This window comes from Nyctereutes procyonoides, unplaced genomic scaffold, assembly GCF_905146905.1.
Source record: "Nyctereutes procyonoides isolate TBG_1078 unplaced genomic scaffold, NYPRO_anot_genome, whole genome shotgun sequence".
Lineage (NCBI taxonomy): Eukaryota > Metazoa > Chordata > Mammalia > Carnivora > Canidae > Nyctereutes > Nyctereutes procyonoides.
Window position 1 is genome coordinate 42,932,335 of NW_026575052.1, and position 13,475 is coordinate 42,945,809.

Below are 13,475 nucleotides of genomic sequence, written 5' to 3' on the forward strand. Positions count from 1 at the left end.
AGTACCTGGTTACAAGGAAAAAGAAGGAATACTGTCTTTTTAAAAAACATCTTTGCAAAGTAAACAGTCATAAAAAAACAAATACAACAAAGCATGATCTTTTTTTCTTGGTAGAAATGGAAACTTTAGAAGACCATCCAGTATTCAATCCAGCCATAAAGATTTCACATCAACAGAATGAAAGGAAAAAGCCTCCTGTAGCCACAGAAGAGGAAAAGGCTTTGAACTTTAACTTATTTGAAAAATCTGTAGCTGCTACTGAGGAAGAGAAAGGTAAAATGAAGGGAAAGTGTTTCATGGTGTAAGTAATAAAATGTCAGTGAAAATAAAATTGAGAAATGATGTTACTTTGCATTCTAGCAAACTGCATAAGCTGGCAGTAAAGTTAGGCTTCCACATACTTTCTTGGAAAAATAATAATTATGATAACTTTTATAGCATTTTATAATTTACCAGTATCTTGCTTCAGCCTCATCTCTTTCCAGTCCATCCTCCAAATTCCTGCCAGAATTCTCTTTCTGTAACACACATCTGAATGTGAGTTCCCTGTTAAAAACCCTTGATCAGTAATAAGTCCAAGCCCTTTATCATCATATTGAAGACTGCATTCTGCCACAATCTGCCTTTCTGCCATATTCACCCAACTGTGTACTACAGCCACATGTTATTTTGTGATTTTGCTCATTCTTTTAACCCCCTACTTGGCCGACCTTTCCCTTGCTTCAAGGCTCAACCCAAAACAGCACTTCTGGGGATCCCTGGGTGGCTCAGTGGTTTAGCGCCTGCCTTGGGCCCGGGGCGTGATCCTGGAGTCCCAGGATCGAGTCCCACATCAGGCTCCCTGCATGGAGCCAGCTTCTCCCTCTGCCTGTGTCTCTGCCTCTCTCTCTGTGTGTGTCTCTCATAAATAAATAAATAAAATCTTAAAAAAAAAAAAAAAAAGTACCTCTTTTAAGCCACCATGAGTCCTGCCGTGCCACCATGTGTGTAATCTTGCACTTATTTGTGCTAAGTAAATTATCGATATAGTTAGTTTATATTTATTTGTAATATAGTCAAGTCCTATACTAAATTGTCAGGTTTTTTTTATAAGATTTTATCTTTTTATTCACAAGAGACACACAGAGAGGCAGAGACATAGGTAGACGGAGAAACAGGCTCCTCTAGAAGAGCCTGATGCAGGGTCCTGGGATCACACCCTGAGCGAAAGACAGACGCTCACTCACTGAGCTATCCAGGAGTCCCTTCAATCTTTTTGATTATACACTGTTTCATAAATATTTATTGAATCTTTGTTCATAATGTCAATTGCTTTGTGTACAGTTATTAACAAATTAACCTAGTCCTGGCCCCCTTCAAGCATATGGTCTTATAGGGGAGGTAAGCTTCAAATATACATATGTATTTAATTATAAATTGTGGTATGTGCTATCAAAGCAAGAAAACTGACTTCTAATGATAGAGATAAGGGGGCTAATGACTTGCTCTGAGATACAACAGATGATTAGGTGTCAGTCCAGTGACATATTGATGGGAAGGGCCTTCTAGAGACACCTGGGTGGCTCACTGGTTAAGCTCCTGCCTTCGGCTCAGGGCATGATCCTGGAGTCCCACGTCGGGTTCCCTGCGTGGAGCCTGCTTTTCCCTCTGCCTGTTTCTGCCTCTCTCTCTCTGTTTCTCATGAATAAATAAATAAAATTAAAAAATAAAAATAAAAGGGCTTTCTAAGGAGGGAGATGGTACATTGGCAGTCTAAGGTGGAAAAGAGAGCAGTCCGGATGGCTCAGCAGTTTAGCGCCACCTTCAGCCCAGGATGTGATCCTGGAGACCCGGGATCGAGTCCCACATCGGGCTCCATGCATAGAGCCTGCTTATCCCTCTGCCTATATCTCTGTCTCTCTCTCTGTGTGTCTCTCATGAATAAATAAATAAAATCTTTAAAAATAATAATGTGGAAAAGATCTAGAGCAGACAATTCAACAGAACACTCTGACAGAAATATTCTGTATCTGAGTTAGCTAATATGGCAGCTACTAGTTAGATACGAGTACTGGTTGCTTAAAATGTGAATAATGCAACTGAGAAACTGAAAGTTTAATTGTAATTAATTCAGGTTTGTCCTGTGGCTGTTGGCTACTGTATTTGGCCAGGCAGGCTCAGAGCAGTAGGGGAAGTAGCTGTCTTTCCTGTGTGGATGTAGTATAGTGAGCATGGTGGTAGAGTGGTAACAGATAGGCAGAGATGGACCATAGAGAATTTGGAGTTTATTTTAGATGTAATATGAAGCCAATGAAGGTGGTCGTGGTGGTGGCAGCTGTTAAGCAGAGAAATTACATCTGATTTTTATTTTTTTCCAAGATTATCCTTCCTATGTGGTAGGTAGTTCAGAGTACCCTAAATAATTCATCACATGGATAGTATCATAGATACTTTACAAGAAGTTACTCGGGATACTTTATGTTTAACAATTCAGATTTTCTGTGGTTCTGTCCAATCGGGATTTCCTTACACCACTTGTAGAAGAGCAAGTTTTTCTCCTTTTTTCACTTGTTCTCTTCTAAAAGCCTTTTCCCCAAAATGAGAGGATTTTCATCACTCAAAAGAGATTCTACATTATTGCATGATAATTTTTAAAGCATCAATCTTTGTCTGTCATTTTAGAGAAAAAGAAAGAACCTCATGATGTAAGAAATTTTGACTATACAGCTCGAAGCTGGACTGGAAAGTCTCCCAAACAATTTCTGATCGATTGGGTCAGGAAGAATCTTCCCAAGAGTCCAAATCCTTCCTTTGAAAAAGTTCCAGTAGGTAGATACTGGAAATGTAGGTATGTTTTTCTAACTGTGAATGAACTCTTAGAAAAATCTCTTTGTTTCTTCTGCGTTAAGTAGACATTCAGGAAGCTTGCTCATTCCACATTTCTGGGTGATAGTGCTGATCATTAATTATCTAGGTTCAGTGTCTTCCATGGAAATATTATATTTAAATAATTAGATAAACTTAGGTTCAATGTTAATGGAATTCTGACTTGTTTTACTTCATTAATTTCATTTAAAAATTCTTTGGCTTCTTTGCAGGGTAAGGGTAATCAAGTCTGAAGATGATGTACTGGTAGTGTGCCCTACAATCTTAACAGAAGATGGCATGCAAGCTCAGCACTTGGGAGCAACTCTAGCTCTTTATCGTTTAGTGAAAGGGCAGGTGAGACTTTTTAGACTGAGGTGTTTCAAAAATCATTTGTGGACTACATGTAGCCAACATAAAACTGGATGGGCAGGGGATCCCTGGGTGGCTCAGCAGTTTAGCCCTGCCTTCAGCCCAGGGCATCATCCTGGAGTCCCGGGATCAAGTTTTGCATCAGGCTCCCTGCATGGAGCCTGCTTCTCCCTCTACCTGTGTCTCTGCCTCTCTCTCTGTGTGTGTCTCATGAATAAATAAATAAAATCTTAAAAAAAAAAAAACAAAAAAAACTGGATGGTCATATGGAAAGTAGTTTTTAATTATGGCCCTTGGTGCCAGTTTTTACTTACTGCTTCTTCAGATTAATCCTCATTTCTGCTTATTTATAATTTTGACTTCTCTCGCCCCTAAACATAGCTCAGTCTTTCTGTCCTTAGGGCAGAGGCTCTGAACCGTTTCAGTGGTTCACTTTGCAAGCTATGCTATTTTATAGGTTAAGAGAAGTAGTACGAGATTGGTTGAAGTAAGGAGAATTTCTAAACAGTTTATTGTCTAAATGTTATAATATCTCTCTTTAATGTTACATTTTCTCTCTGCTTTGAAAATGCAGTTTTCAGTTTAGGTTATATTGGTTGTAAGCTCTCAGGTTAAGGAAAAATTAAAGTATTACTAAAGGAAGCTTCTTATTTTCTTGGATTGTTGAATTGTCAACATTTTTTTACAATAAACGTGTGTATCTTTTTTCATGGGAAATTGGAACCACTGGAAATTTTAGACCTTGTTGAAGTGGAACTCTAAGCAAGGTTCTTTTCCAGTTTCTGGCAGTAAAAGTTCTTAATGCCTTTATTTCCCTTATTTTGCTAAAAAGGTATCATAAGCTAAGCTTAATTGAGAAAACTGTTGTAGAAATAATTTTATACCACAGAATTAGAATAACTCAGATTGACTCCACTGTAGTTCATTTTAAATACTTTGACTAATAATCTTAAATACCTGCATCTCAGAGGGAGCTTTCTCTCAGAAATGCTTTATGGATCATCTTCATATTTACATAGCACCACTGCAGGAATAAATAATAAAAACGTATTTAGTAGTTACCTATGTTCCAGGAATGAGTACTTTTCATGTATTAACTGAAAGTGTACTTCAGAGTATATCTATAAAGGAGATACTAGCCCCCATTTTACAAATGCAGAAACTGAGACAGAGAGGTTATTTGCCAAGATCACAGAGCTGGTAAGTCTAGAAGCCTGAATATGATAGGCTGTTTATAAATTTGCATATAATAAGCATGTGCATCTTATATTGGAGTAATGACTTACTAGTTTAAGAGACAAATTACATTTTAAAAGGAAGACTAAGTTCTAGCCTATTGAATTTTGGTATCCAGTAGTTAGTAAAAATAACATACTGCTGCTTTTTTTCTGTTATAGTCAGTACATCAGTTACTTCCTCCCACTTATCGAGATGTTTGGCTAGAGTGGAGTGATGCAGAAAAGAAAAAGGAAGAATTAAATAAAATGGAAACCAATAAACCACGTGATCTCTTTATTGCCAAACTTCTGAACAAATTGAAACAGCAACAGCAACAGCAGCAACAGCATTCTGAAAATAAGAGAGAAAACTCTGAAGATCCTGAGGAATCTTGGGAAAATTTAGTTTCTGATGAAGATTTTTCTGCACTGTCCTTGGAATCAGAAAAAGCAGAAGATTTAGAACCTGTTAGAAACCTGTTTAGAAAGTTGCAAAGCACACCAAAATACCAGAGACTTCTAAAGGAAAGGCAACAGTTACCTGTATTCAAACACAGGAATTCGATTGTTGAAACTCTTAAAAGGCACCGAGTAGTGGTTGTAGCAGGTGAAACAGGGAGTGGCAAAAGTACTCAAGTACCTCATTTCCTATTGGAAGATTTGCTTCTAAATGAGTGGGGAACGAGTAAGTGTAACATTGTCTGCACCCAGCCCCGAAGAATCTCAGCAGTGAGTTTAGCCACAAGAGTATGTGACGAGTTGGGCTGTGAAAATGGACCTGGAGGAAGGGTAAGATGTTGTTCAACTAGAGTGAGTGGTGACATTATTCATGTCACCTTTGCTCTTGGGATCCAAATGGAACCTGTCCCATGTAAGAGTTGTGACTTACTGGTTAAGTAGCTGATCTCAGGCACTTTTCCTGTTTTCTTTGATAGATGTCATCAAAGAGTGTTGTATCACCCTCCTTCATAGTAAAAGGGTTGTTAGTATTTTGGTCATTAAAATTATCATATCAAGGAAAAAAATATATCCACTTTAATAGCTGAATATTCAAATATGTTACCTGCTAAGGAGAACAAAGAATATAGACAAATAGACATTTGACTGTAGTATCATAAATCTCAAAGTCCTGCAGATCTTTTCTGTGGAATGTAGTCCTGATTTTCATTAATTCTTTTTAGTAAACAGAAGGAAAAAACAATATAGAAGAAAAAGCTAGACTGTTCTCAAGCCCTTTATTTTAAAAAGAAAAGATACTTAAATATCTCTTGTGCATTTTGCCACATAAGCACACCCAAAACTAGCCAAACCTTAATCAGAATGACTGCAAAATATAGAAATAATAAATTGCTTAGAACCAATGACGATGAATTCCAAGTCCTCATTCTTTCTGGAGATGTTGGTCTTTTAACATTTTTGCCTCTGTCTTTAAGACAGGTACCCCTTTATTAAAAATGTTTTATGTAATAGATGGTCTGGGTTTCTCTCATGGAATATAAGAGGAAAAGAGATAGTTTCTATCTTATAAGGAACTCACGTTAAGAAGATTACAGACATGTACACACATAGAAAATAAAAGAATGACTGAAAAGAAAACTAAATGTGGTGGGAATAGAAGGAACCTAAAGATTCCCATCAGGCAACACTGATACAATACCAACTAATGGTGACAGCTTTTATGAAATCTTGTTAGAAAATTTTAGGAACTGCTCTAAATTTTTGCTCTGATTACCTCAATATTTTGTTCCAAGGTAATTGAATTAGAAAGAATAATGTTGGCACCTGGGTGGCTCAATTGGTTAAGGGTCCAGCTCTTGGTTTCAGCTCAGGTCATGATCTCGAGGTTGTGAGATTGAGCCCCACATCAGGCTCTGTGCTCAGCAGGAAGTTGGCTTGACATTCTGTGTCTCTCCCTGATCCTTTGCCCCTCCCCCCATAAAAAAATACAAAAAGAATAGGATAATATGGATGGTATCCAAAGTGGGTGAACAACTTTTATCTCAAGACTTTGAAAGAACAAAAGTAATTCTTGTTTAAAATTAGCAAAACAGGGACTTCTGGGTGGCTCAGTGGTTGAGCATCTGCCTTTGGCTCAGGGCATGATCCCAGGATTCTGTGATTGAGTCCCGCATGGAGCTCCTCTGCCTGTGTCTCTGCCTCTCTCTCCTCTCTGTCTATCATGAATAAATAAATAAAAATCTTTAAAAAATAAAAAATAAAATAAAAAATAAAAAGTAAAACAGATTTTACAGTTTTATATCATTGAAAACCATGGGAAATTTTAATTAATAAATTTCACTAAATAGATTTACTTGGGCAGCCCGGTGGCTCACCGGTTTAGCACTGCCTTGGCCTGAGGTGTGATCCTGGAGACCCAGGATCGAGTCCCCATGTCAGGCTCCCTGCATGGAGCCTGCTTCTCCCTCTGCCTGTGTCTCTGCCTCTCTCTCTTTCTCTCTCTCTCTTTCATGAATAAATAAATAAAATCTTAATAAATAGATGGATTTACTTAAGATGTTCCTAGGATTAGCACCTGTGCTACATTTCTTAGTGCTTGTTTCCCAGATCACTTGTGAGAATCTAATCTTAACCTTGTGTTCTCCCTTCAGAATTCTTTGTGTGGATATCAGATCCGGATGGAATCTCGAGCTAGTGAATCTACAAGGTTACTGTATTGTACAACAGGGGTTTTGCTAAGGAAACTTCAAGAAGATGGTCTCCTAACTAATGTATCTCATGTTATTGTAGATGAGGTAAGTATATTCTAAAGTTGAGATAAATTCAAAACAATTTCATATTAAAAAGATGCTATTTCAGGGCATCTGGGTGGCTCAGTCAGTTAAGCATCTGCCTTTAGCTCAGGTCATGCAGTGTCCTGGGATCAAGCCCTGTGTCAGGTTCTTTGTTCAGCAGGGACTTGCTTCTCTCTCTCCCTCTGCATGCTGCTCTGCCTGCTTGTGCACACGCTCAATTGCTCTCTGTCAAATAAATAAATAGTAAATAAAATAATTAAAAACATAAAAAGATGCTATTTCTAATACTAGCTAACATTTTCTTCATCCTTAAATACCAGACGTTTTACATATAATTATTTAATTTCCTCTAGCAAATGTGTCTCATGTTAATTGATTTAATACCATATGACAGGGATCCCTGGGTGGCTTAGTGGTTTAGTGCCTGCCTTGGGCCCAGGGCGTGATGCCGGAGTCCAGGGATCGAGTGCCACATTGGGCTCCCTGCATGGAGCCTGCTTCTCTCTCTGCCTGTGTCTCTGCCTCTCTCTCTCTCTCTCTCTCTCTCTCTGTCTCTCATGAATAAAGTCTTAAAAAAATATATATATATGACATTTACTATATGCTAGATGCTATTCTGGTTTTATATATATAAATTCATTTAATCCTTCATGCACTCCAGTGAAGTATATATTCTTACCTCTGTTTGACAGTTGTCAAACTGAGGCACAGAGATGTTCTAATACCTTGTATAAGTTCACAAAGCCAGTAAGTTCTGAAACTGGGGGTTCAAACTGAGGCCATCTGGCTACTGTCTGTGGTCTAACCAGTACACTGATTCTCAACTACATTTAGTTGTTAAAGGATTTTGATTCTTAAAAAAAAGAGAGAACTCTTCACTTTCTCTCTAGATTTATCCCTCCCTGAATCAAATTTGAATGCACACTTAAATTGAATATTTAAATTGAAAAGTTTCCTATGGGAATTACTTTAAATGGCACAGTAGCCTAGCATATGTAAACTGATTTCGCCTTGTACATAAGTTTGTCAAGGTGGCTCAGCGGTTGAGCATCTCTGCCTTTGGCTCAGGGCATGATCCCGGGATCAACTCCCACATCAGGCTCTCTGCGATCAGCCTGCTTCTCCCTCTGCCTATGTCTCTGCCTCACTCTCTGTGTGTGTCTCATGAATAAATAAGATCTTTTAAAAAAAATTTATTTTTATCAAGAAGAAATAAGATATATAGCATTTCCCTTCTTCAAGAAATATTTAAAATTTTTTTCCTGATACAAAGATTTTTGAGTCTGTTAATTCACCAAGTTCAGAAGGTAGTAGTAAAAGTTCACTCACTGATTTTTAATTAATAGAATACATAGATTATTGGGTAGTTTTTCTCCATTTGGTTAGAAAATAGTACAAACATAGAAAGTTACAAAAATGAAAGTAAAAATTTTTAATCTCATAACCCCGAAAAAAGATCAATGTTAACATTTAATTTGCATATTTTATGCATATGTATTTAGTATGTATGTATGGTTTTTGTTTTTGTACGTATGTTTTAAATTTTATTCACATCATTTAGGACACCTGGGTGGCTCAGTGGTCGTGCATCTGCCTTCAGCTCAGGACATGATCCTGGGTCCTGGGATCAAGTCCCACATTGGGCTCCCAGCAGGGAGCCTGCTTTTCCCTCTGTGTCTCTGCTTCTCTCTCTGTGTCTCTCATGAATAAATAAAATCTTTAAAAAAATTTTTTTTCACATCATTCATCTACAAAAACACAATTTTAATAGCTATATAGTAATTTGGATGTCCCATAATGTATTTAACTTTTTCCTTTTTTTTTTTAAGATTTTTAATTCTTATGTTTTTCATTCTAGCCATTCTGACAGGTGTGAGGTGATAGCTTGTTGTGATTTTGATTTGTATTTCCTTGATGATTAGTGATGTTGAGCATCTTTTCATGTGTCTGTTTGCCATTTGTATGTCTTATTTGAAAAAAGGTCTATTCACATCCTCCATACATTTTTAAATTTTGGTTTTTTGGTGTGGAATACTGTAAGTTCTTTATATATTTTGGATATTAACCCCTTACTGGATATATGATTTGCAGATATTTCTCCCATTCACTAGGTCGACTTTTTGTTTTGTTGATGGCTTCTTTCACTGTGCGAAAGCTTTTTATTTTGTTATAGTTCCAGTAGTTTATTTTTGCTTTTATTTCCCTTACCTGAAGAGACATCATCCACAAAAATATTGTTAAGGCCAGTGTCCATGAGATTACTGCCTATGTTTCTTTTAGGCGTTTTATCATCTCACATTTAGAACTTTAATCCATTTTGAGTTTATTCTGTGTATGTTGTAGAAAGTAGTCCAGTTCCCAACATTATTATTGAAAAGACTGTCTTTTCCCCATTATATATTCTTGCCTTAGGGTAAACTCTAATTTAAAAGCCAGACCAACTTCAGGAAGGTATTCCTTCATAGTTTAGTATTGGCAGTCTGATTTACTGATCCTGGTCAAACCACCCAAGTAAGAATACCTAGGATTCATCCGTCTTTCTCCCACATCCCATAAATCCAGTCACCTAGTCCTGTCGATTCTCCTTTTCATTCATATTTCTCCATATTCAACTAGTATTGCCCTTATAGAGGCTATTTTTTAAGTATTCAAAAACCTCTAATTAAACTTCCTTTCTGTTTTGTTCTCCATTGCGTTCTCCACATTATAGTCCATTCTCTTTTTTTAAAAGATTTTATTATTAGAGTACACAAGCAGTGGAGAGGGGCAGAGGAAGAGGCAGAAGCAGACTCCTGACTGAGCACAGACCCCCATTCTGAGCTGATCTCAGGACCCTAAGATCACCACCTGAGCCGAAAGACACTTAACTAACTGACCACCCAGGCACCCTGCCACTTATCTTTTTTACAAAAAATCTCAGACCACATAATTCCCCTGCTTTAAAAGTTTATTTTAAAGATTTTAAGTAGGGCAGCCCCAGTGGCGCAGCGGTTTAGCGCCACCTGCAGCCCAGGGCATGATCCTGGAGACCCGGGATCGAGTCCCACGTCAGGCTCCCTGAATGGAGCCTGCTTCTCCCTCTGCCTGTGTCTCTGCCTCTCTCTGTGTCTCTCTGTGTCTCTCATGAATAAATAAAATCTTTAAAAAAAATAAATAAATAAATATTTTAAGTAATCTCTAGTCTTTATACCCAATATGGGCTTGAACTCAAAACTCTTGAGATCAAAAGTTGCATGCTCTCTGACTGAGGCAGCCAGGTGCCCCTAAAATGTTTTTGTCACTGCCCCAGCTCATTAGGGCAAAGTCATAGGGTTTTACATAGCAATTTACCGAGTACTTCACCTGCTTTATCTCTTGCCGTGTCCCATGCTAAAGGTATTATGTTTGTTTTTCCAGTCCCTGAAATGTATTGTGATTCCTCTCTTTCCCATGATTTTTTAAGATTTTATTTTTTAAAAAAAAAGATTTTATTTATTCATGAGAGACACACAGAAGCAGAGACATAGGCAGAGGGACAAGCAGTCTCCCTATAGGGAGCCCGATGCAGAACTTGATCCCAGGACCCCGGGATCACGACCTGAGCCAAAGGCAGATGCTCAACTACTGAGCCACCCAGGCACCCCTTTACATGATTTTATACATGACCACTTCCTCGCCCTTTCGCCTCCTGTTCCTCCTCCATCCTTTTTTTCAAACTCAGCCTTCTGTTCTTAGCATTGATGGCAATTTCTCCTAGTATATTTCCTGACCTCCTGAATTAACTACCCTTCATATGTAAATTTAAAACCATACTATACAGTATACTAGACTATAAACTGAAATGGAGAGAACTGTCTTGGTCATTTTTACAGCCCCAGCATCTAGCACAATACTAAGTACTTACTATTTGTTGGGCTCTGTTCTAAGGGCTTTGCATGATGTCATTGGACTGTTAAAATCACTCTGCAAAGTTTATATTATTGGTATTCTTGTTTTATAGAATAAGAAATAGACCCAGAAATATTTAACATTCTTAAAGTCATACTGTAAGTGGCCAGGAAGAGTTGAACCCAAGCAGTTGGTTCCAGAACCTGAACAGTTACCCACTACTGCCTCCCTTACAAACAAATGAATGATAAAACCTGTTTTAGTTTGTTATCTTGATATACTTAATATTTGTATGCTGCCCTGGCAGCCTGGGTGGCTCAGCGGTTTGGTGCCTGCCTTTGGCCCAGGGCGTGATCCTGGAGTCCCGGGATCGAGTCCCACATCGGGCTCCCTGCGTGGAGTCTGCTTCTCCCTCTGCCTGTGTCTCTGCCTCTCTCTCTCTCTGTGTGTATGTGTGTGTGTGTGTATTCTCATGAATAAATAAAATCTTAAAAAATATAAAAAAATAAAAAAATATTTGTATGCTGCCCTAAATTCTACAAAATAAAAATGTGCTAGAAATAAGTCAGGATATACAAAGTTGGAAGATAGTTACATTCAGAAGATAGGGAGTTCTATATACCACATCAGTTCTTCCCTAAATGTGTGTGCCAGAAGAGCATTAAAAACCATTTTTCTTAGACAATTCATTGAGACCCTGCTAGATCCCTATTAACCAACCCCCCTTTTTCTATTTTTTTTTTTAATTTTTTTAAATTTTTATTTATTTATGATAGTCACAGAGAGAGAGAGAGAGAAAGGCAGAGACACAGGCAGAGGGAGAAGCAGGCTCCATGCACCGGGAGCCCGATGTGGGATTCGATCCCGGGTCTCCAGGATCGCGCCCTGGGCCAAAGGCAGGTGCCAAACCACTGCGCCACCCAGAGATCCCCCCTCCTTTTTCTATATAGTGCATCTGTCCTGTGATAATGATGACAGTACAGTTTGAGATTAGTGGCAGAACTTTAGGAGTCACCCTGGCTTTGCTTCTTTTTTTTTTTTAATATTTTATTTATTTATTCATGAGCGACAGAGAGACAGAGAAGGAGAGACACAGGGCGAGGGAGAAGCAGGCTCCATGCAGGGAGCCTGATGTGGGACTCAGTCCTGGGTCTCCAGGATCACGCCCTCGGCTGAAGGTGGCGCTAAACCCCTGAGCGCCCCCCCCCCCCCCCCCGGGCTGCCCCTGGCTTTGCTTCTAAGGGAAATTTAGGAGATAACCTAATCTTACCAACCAATTTTATTTGAGTGATTATTTTGGCCTCTTAATAGACCTTATATGTGATTAATTTTTTTGTTCCATTTATACTAGGTTCATGAAAGAAGTGTCCAGTCAGACTTCTTACTAATTATCTTGAAGGAAATTTTACAGAAACGCTCTGATCTACACTTGATTCTAATGAGTGCCACTGTAGACAGTGAAAAGTTTTCTACGTATTTCACACACTGCCCTATTCTCAGAATTTCAGGAAGAAGCTATCCTGTTGAGGTAAGTTTTCTTTATAATGAGTATATCAATACAAGCTACATTCCTACCAGGGAATTTCCCCCAGAAGATAGGCCTAGTAGCCATACCTAGTCCTGCAGTACTGCAAGTCAGGAGAGGACTTGGAGATTGCTTGGGAATCAGATGGCTGGTGCTGCCTGGATTGAGGGTGGATGGCCTGGAAGGAAGGATTCTGCTGAAAGATGTACCCAAAGAAGTACAGAACATAAAACATTTCCATATCCAGAACATAAAACATTTCCATTATTTCCAGATTGAGGGTGGCTGCCTGGCAATAAGGAACTCCTTTTGCGCCCAACCTCTCAAATTTAGGCTTGTTATTGAAGCTGCTTTTCTGCCTCTTTTCGTAATATTTGTCCTTTGGGTTCAGCTTATAAAGACTGCTTTCTTAATTAGTTTTCACAAATAAAAAATACATACTATAATGTAATTTGTCCTGAGACTTCTAGGGACAAATTCATCTCTACCAGCTAAGTTTTCTATTCGCAAATAATGTAGAAAGAAGATTTTCCTCATGATATTATAAATTAACATTTGGTAACATTCAAAAGGTAAGATCCCCTTATTCTCTTTAAAATAGTGTTTACTGAAATGAATTTGAGTTCACCATTTATATGCCTTAATCTATGTAGGTTTTCCATCTTGAAGATATAGTAGAAGAAACGGGCTTTGTACTGGAGAAGGATTCAGAATACTGTCAGAAATTTCTGGAGGAAGAGGAAGAAATTACCATTAATGTTACAAGCAAAGCAGGGGGAATAAAAAAGTATCAGGTAAAAAGAAAACAATTTCAAAGACATCTGATAGTGATACCCAGGGCAAACCTTCTTTGAGAGGTTTGAAATCATATGGCTGGCACAGTGGATTTGTGTATAT

The 13,475-nt window shown here is 38.3% G+C and overlaps 1 protein-coding gene across 1 annotated transcript in view; it reads left to right on the forward strand.

Moving 5' to 3' along the window:
• Window positions 1-13,475, forward strand: part of DHX29 (DExH-box helicase 29) — a 49,472-nt gene that overhangs the window by 17,165 nt on the left and 18,832 nt on the right. Inside the window, exons 8-14 of the mRNA XM_055332528.1 lie at window positions 115-273; window positions 2,662-2,827; window positions 3,078-3,201; window positions 4,614-5,222; window positions 7,043-7,186; window positions 12,405-12,581; window positions 13,232-13,372. Of these exons, the coding sequence (XP_055188503.1) occupies window positions 115-273; window positions 2,662-2,827; window positions 3,078-3,201; window positions 4,614-5,222; window positions 7,043-7,186; window positions 12,405-12,581; window positions 13,232-13,372 (1,520 nt within the window). The remainder of the gene's footprint in view (window positions 1-114; window positions 274-2,661; window positions 2,828-3,077; window positions 3,202-4,613; window positions 5,223-7,042; window positions 7,187-12,404; window positions 12,582-13,231; window positions 13,373-13,475) is intronic.